Source organism: Strongylocentrotus purpuratus, unplaced genomic scaffold, assembly GCF_000002235.5.
Source record: "Strongylocentrotus purpuratus isolate Spur 01 unplaced genomic scaffold, Spur_5.0 spur5_contig_845, whole genome shotgun sequence".
NCBI lineage: Eukaryota > Metazoa > Echinodermata > Echinoidea > Camarodonta > Strongylocentrotidae > Strongylocentrotus > Strongylocentrotus purpuratus.
The window spans coordinates 1,264,489-1,271,294 of NW_022145552.1; the positions used below are offsets into that span (position 1 = coordinate 1,264,489).

The window sequence follows — 6,806 nt, forward strand, 5'->3', positions numbered from 1 at the left end:
ATGGAGCCAGAAGCGAGACCCAACCGTGACACTGAATGTGCTTCTCTTGAAGGTTCTAAAAAGACAGATGAAGAGGAAAGGAGAGAACAACAGACAACTGATTCCTCTACCGAATCTAAAGGGACTAAACCAAAGACAGGTGCGATGCAATGAAAGAATGTGGATTAGTTTGATAATTATTAGTGGGCACAAGTCCAATACATTTGATGTCCCGTACGCGTAAATTTTTTTCCCCACTTGAGCTCCGGACCCTAGTCTGAACTCATTTGCATACAGCCAATCAGAGCTCATCTTGTCAATAACAAGCTATACGCGTGCTAAAGATTTTACGGATGCGAAATTCGAAACGGTGATGCGAAGCTCTAGCTTCACACACACACAGCGCATTGTGGGCGTGCATAGGCAAAGGCTTGTATATACCTCTATCAAATTTATTATAGATCTACACCTCTAATGATATCAGCTAAATAAATGTAATTGCTGTGAAAAACTATCAATTAGCACGAAGTTAAAGTTACTCTTGTAATCAAAAGTAGGCCTTATCGTCATCGAAGCCACTATATAGGGACTCATTTCTTAAGATTTTACGGTTGAGAATTTATTATACATCTAGACTATATACACCTCTTAAATGCTCTAATAATATCAGCTTTATTTTGTTACTTCTGTTATTGCAGGAATTCTTACATGAGAACTATGAACATCACAGCAATTTCTTGAGCTGATATTATTAGAACCTTTTAGAGGTGCAGATCTATAATAAATTTCTCAACCGTAAAATCTTTAGAAATGAGTCCCTATATAGCGGCTTTGATGACGATGAGACCTATATCTTTGATTGCCGGAATAATTTTAAATTAGTGCTAAGTAATATATTTTCACAGCAATTTCATAAGCTGATATTATTATTAAAGGTGTAGATCTATAATAAATTTGCTAAAGGTAGACATGCTAGAGCACAAATGAAACTATTACCAAGTCTAGCTGTGTCATGGCTATGCAAGCACACCATGCATGCTGACATAGGCACGGCGCTGTTCGTGTATGAGGAGCTTCGCATCGTACCCTTTCGCATCCGTAATTTTTTTTACAAGCTTGTTATCGACAAGATGAGATCTGATTGGCTGTATGCAAATGAGTTCATACTCGGGTCCGGAGCCTAAGTGGGGAAAAAATTACGCGTCCCGTACGTTGCCAAGTTATGAATTTTCATTGTATGTGTCACTTCATTTCACCTTTTCTGTTCCGAGCTCTAGTACGGTTAATTACTTGATACAATATGAAGACATATCCTTACATCTCCATGAGGATTTATCAATTTTCGAGCTGGATCAATAATTTACATTTCATATCTGAGTAATCACTTATCATTTCTCGCTAATGCAATCATCAGATTATAGTAAACTTGGGTTGGTCGATAATAACCCCATCTCACATAAAGACGAGACTGCTGCGACCCCCCCCCCCCCAGGCCAAAACAAAATCGACAAAACGTGGTGGATCGTGGCTTCTTCTTTTAAATCTTCTCCTTCATATCTTGAGCCTTTCTGAATCTTCTAGGATCGCTACCACTTCTCTGGTTAACACAAATTTTCATCGCGTTCAAGTTTTTTAAATATACACTATAGACCCAATTCCCCATAAACCCCTTTCTTCAAATCTAAATTGGTATTTTTCAGAAAATTGTCTTGAATATTGTTATCGATATTGTGTTAGATTGTATTCAAAGACTATTACAACTGTTGGAAAATATCCAATCGTAAACAATGGCTTTTAGAGACAATATTGTTTCCATTATTTCAAATAATTTTTACCTTCATAAGAATCCGTGACATTATAAACCATTGCTTTGAATGCTTTTATAAAACTGTATTATGCACACAGTACCCCGTAATAGCACGACGAACCCAACAACTCCAGATCGAAATTCAGGATACAAAGACCCGAAAGACAAAGGGGGAGCTAGGGAAAGGAAGGCTAAAGAAAAGCCAGAAGAAGAAAAGGAGGCTGAAGAACAGAAAGTCAGTAAGGAGGGCGCTGCAACTACCGACGATGGAACCAAAGAAGATGGAACCACGAAGCAGAAGACTAATGGAGGGCGAGTTGGAGGAAAGGGTACTAAACTCCCTGCTGAGGATGCAGAGGAACCCTTTGAGCCTGTCAGCAAAGAACGTCCTGTATCCATCTCAGTTTGTACATCAGCATATGACTTCAACGTAAAAGGCCTTGTGTCTTTCTTGAAAGATCTTATGTATAGTCATCCGAAACTGATCAAAGAAGTCAAGGTCCATGCGCTACCGTACAACGATCTCGATCATTATAAATTTCCAAAGGAAAACCCGGTTGATGTGATGCTTCTGTGCCACTCCATCAACAACAGAAGGTTTGCCATTACAGATGTCATGGATGCCCTGTACGATGAGTATCTTCCATACTGTGCGAGAGTCGTAGGTAATTACTGCTCATTCTTAGATAAAACGGCTTGCAGGTGATGCACTGCGAGTTTATGTTTGCATGATCTGTAAGATGGTGAATCGAGGGGTGTCGCGGGATCATTCTGATTGTAGGTTTTGTCTGACCACATTTGCAGACAAGTTAATAGCTGAAGAATCCCCCAAAAGGGTCGTCATATTTCCAAATATATTTCCAAATGGTGACATGAGCAAATGGAAAAAGCGAAAGTGGCTCTAAATATATTCGACTTTCAGAGATTTTTTTTTGTTGTTTTGTTTTAACGAACAGAGTAAGTTTCGGGATGTGCCGATAAGGAATACAAACTAAATACTTTAGCTGAGATTTCGCGGGGGATGGGGGTGGGAGGATGGAGTGTAATTTCCAATATATCATTCGAACGACACCCCGTACATTCGCAGTGCGGCCTTTGTTCTGCTGTTATAACTTTATTGGTGTGATTCTGTGTAATTCAATAAGTCTGAAAAGGGGCAATGAAGAATATTATGTTAAAAAATCTTGGGAAAATTCACGACAATATAATTTGAAATGAATCCTATCTTGTATAATGCTGGAATATTTCATGCTATTTTCGAAAAATCCTGTTTTCTGATTTTTTCCAGGAAAGAACAAGATGGGGGTGATAGTCCATGACTTTGAAGATATGAGAGAAACAGTTCAATCATCTCGCATGAGTTCATTCAAGTACAAGCAACCAAAGGCCTTCGAGACTACCAGCCTTCAGATAATATGCGGACATATCGAGAAGGAAGAGAAGGACCTAAATCAGATGCTAAAAGTAGACCGAGAAAAGCTCCCGGTGTTCCTTAAGAATGCGTCAACATGTCCAGAAGAAATGATGAATCAAATCACAGAGAAACAAGGATTAAAACAAAAAGCAAAGGACGGGATTGTTACATTTGGAAACCAAGTGTCTTCCTGTAAGTAATGCATGACAAAATCAGTTTTTTTTTAACTGTGATTCTCTTTTAGTTCTGTAAATGCTATTCATAAACATAAACACTGACAAACATTGCCCATGAAGTGTCAAAGATTTCTAAAATTATATAATGATTCAAACAAAAAGGAAGGTGTGACTGAAGCTTTCCAACCTCAAAATCTATTCTGTCATGAAAAGCACACTATCATATTTTTTTTCTTTATCAAATAACCTCCATTCCAGTTTAATTATCTATTTAGTTTATTTTTTGGAGGGCCGGTCCAGGCTAATTCACTGACATATTGGCCAACAAGATGTTAAATGTGACGACACAAAATATCTAAAATATCAATAACTGTTGCCCTTCCTATCTGTTGTGGCTAGCTAATGCTTGTCAGACCTGGAGAACACTCCCTTCCTCAGGGCAAAACAAAGTCTAATTTCCGATATAAGCCCCATGTATAATGTCGTGAAGCTGTATTGACATGTACGATTTGGGCATGTAGTCTTGTCATATATATTACGTGTGACATTGAGTACAGTATCTCTCTCTCTTTATGAAGCTATTAGGTCCTTCGGGGAATCAATGACGTCGTTAAGATGGAGTCAAGATAGCACATCCGAAGGATCTAGGGTGGATCCAAGAGAAGTTGATCGAAACGATCAGGGTACGACTTGCAGTGCTAAAACTGAGGATAACAAGACAAAACGGTCGACGAATAAAAGGAAGCCTTCATCTGAACAGGCTAAGCGACCATGTACGTAATAGCTATTAAACTGTCCCACCTCGATGGTTTTCCAGTCTTCACAGTAATTCACTCACTTTCTAAAATCGTCAACCCTCCCGAGATCTCGACCAACAGACATGCAGTGGGGCTTTTCGTATATTTATCATTTTAAACGATGTCGGAAAGTACCATCCGACACAATAAACCGAATTTCCAAGTGTCCATGAACGTAGACTATGGATCATATCCCTGACTAGACAGTCGTAGAAGCCGACTCGGCTTCAAATAGTAGACTATCGTAATACTGGTCTGACGTCACTACGATTCTGAGCGATTTAGCATTTTCATCTTTTAAAGGAAGGATGACATCCCACACGATTAATATTTTCGTTATCATATGAACATTTATATTTTCAGTCATTAAGGATTTACATAATATTTCATTGATCATCTCAAATGCTATATTTCAAATTTGATCGTAATCAGATTGTATAGTGTGCGGTGGGCATGATAAACAAGAACCAAGCAGTATAGAATGTTTTTCTCAATGCCTGTTTTGTAGGTCTAGCGAAGAAAAACACATCCGGTGGTTCTCACCAGAAACCTAAAGCTAGCATGGATGAAAGGAACCTAAATCCACCGAGTACGAGTGAAGCATCTTTCATTGGGGAGCGAAGGCTAGGCACAACTATCGCAGCGGCAGCGGCACACACCCAAGGTGCACCTGACCAGCAGTCAATGGCTGCTGGAAGAAATGTCACATCTGCACCTCAAGGGTCACACGCAACTTCATCGCCTCGTCGTATCTCAATCTCAGTCTGTTCTTCCGCCTACGAGCACAACGTCAAAGGGTTCGTGTCCAAGCTTACCGAGTTGCAAACCAGACCGCCTCATTTGATCGCCGACGTCCGTTTTCGTAGCCTACCGTACAACGACATTGATTCATTCAAGTTTCCGTCAAGCGACCCCGTTGATGTGATGGTCCTCTGCCATTCAGTCCAAAATCGAGGGTTTTCAATCACCAATGTACTGAATGCTCTCTACGAAAAACATCTGCAATATTGCCACGATGTGATTGGTAAGTTAATACCTTTTAAACGATGACGTTGTAATTTTGTTATCAGTTATAGCTCCATCCGTGTTGACAGATTTCTTGTTCGTTCTTTTTAATATTCAAGCATGTTTCATCCAAATTCCTTACCTTATCGGTTACTTTAAACAAAAATTGAATCATATTCGATACGCAGTCATGATATGTATAACCTGAATTCTGACATGAGAGTTATTGGGCCGGTACTCATAATAGAGACGAACTTTCCTCAAGACTAGGTAACCTACCAGTTTTAGGGATCTTTCTCCAAAAGAATGTTCATGCATTAACTCATAAAAGTTAATACTGTAACCTTCAACTTTCATATGGTTATTCCACACTCTAATCAGCTTATCTTCGTTCACGAGTCGCTGGAGACATCAGATTTGATAATCAGGAAACCGGAATAGGGTAGAATAAAACAAATTATAACATGATGAAGCGGGTCCTAATCCAATGATTGGTTGAGAGCGTACACATGACCGGGCATTTTTTTCTTGCCTAACACGTAATTTTGTTAATGACCGGTAATGCCTGTTATAAAACATTTTTACATAACACATCAAACAACATCTTATACAACAAATGATACACATTATTTTGATCGGGCATTAGTAAATTTACCCACGCTCGGTACCTTCGAAACAGTCCAGACACCCGCGGCTATCGCCCCGGGCGTGTTAGACTGCTCCAAAGGTACCTCGCGTGGGTAATTCTTACTAATGCCCTCACTGATGTGTATTATTTGTATATTAATGACCAGAGTTTAAAGCTGTCTTTAAACTAAGTGGGTCATAATCACTATCTACCTGTTTTTTCTTCTTCAATATTTCAGGAAAGAAGAAGCTGGCCGTGATTGTCCATGATTTTAGCGACTGCAAACCTAAGACTCTTGAAGTCAGGATGGAATCGTTCAAGAGGTCACAACCTTTGACATTTGAGCTCGTTGACACCGTGATCGTATGCGGTAGCCTGGAGAAACCAGGCAAAATAGAAATGAGAGATGAAGATATGACACGACTTACGACCTTCTTCGAACAAGCGAGATATGAACAGAGAGAGAACTATGCCGTCAAGCAATCATTTTATAAGAAAAGCTTCCTAGGAGGATTATGGTAATAACCAGCATAACCCACAAATCAAAAGACGGAAGGAGAGGAATTATAAGAATGAAGAAATAGCTCAACTCACAACAAATTATGTCTTTAGATTACTGAACGAAAAGCGATTCGGGTTATCTTCAAATATGCCTACAAGTTTACATGTGAGCGAAACATGTTGGTCCAGTGGTCTGGTCTCTGGTCTACCTACAAGAGGTCCCATATACGAAAAATACATGTCCAGATGGTAAAAGGTCATTACCGGCGTGGATGCGGAAATAGATAATATCTCTCGCATGTTATATACCCTCCCCCCCCCCCCCCCCACACACACACACATGAACATACCATTAATTTTTACCCACTCACCACTCACAAAATTTCGATATTCCTCATCGTCATGCTCTGTTTGATTGACATCGTATATTATGTCAAAGGTCATTGTACAAACATGAAATGTCACTGTGCGTACGTCACACGTCGTTGTACATACATCA

At 39.5% G+C, this 6,806-nt stretch overlaps 1 protein-coding gene across 1 annotated transcript; it reads left to right on the plus strand.

The window, feature by feature from the left end:
* LOC115926497 lies at positions 1-6,328 on the plus strand. The gene is made up of 6 exons (XM_030991258.1): positions 1-139; positions 1,885-2,451; positions 3,075-3,392; positions 3,955-4,149; positions 4,682-5,197; positions 6,045-6,328. Exons 1-6 carry the CDS (start codon positions 1-3, stop codon positions 6,326-6,328), a joined length of 2,019 nt encoding a protein of 672 aa, XP_030847118.1.
* Positions 6,329-6,806: the final 478 nt, after the last annotated feature.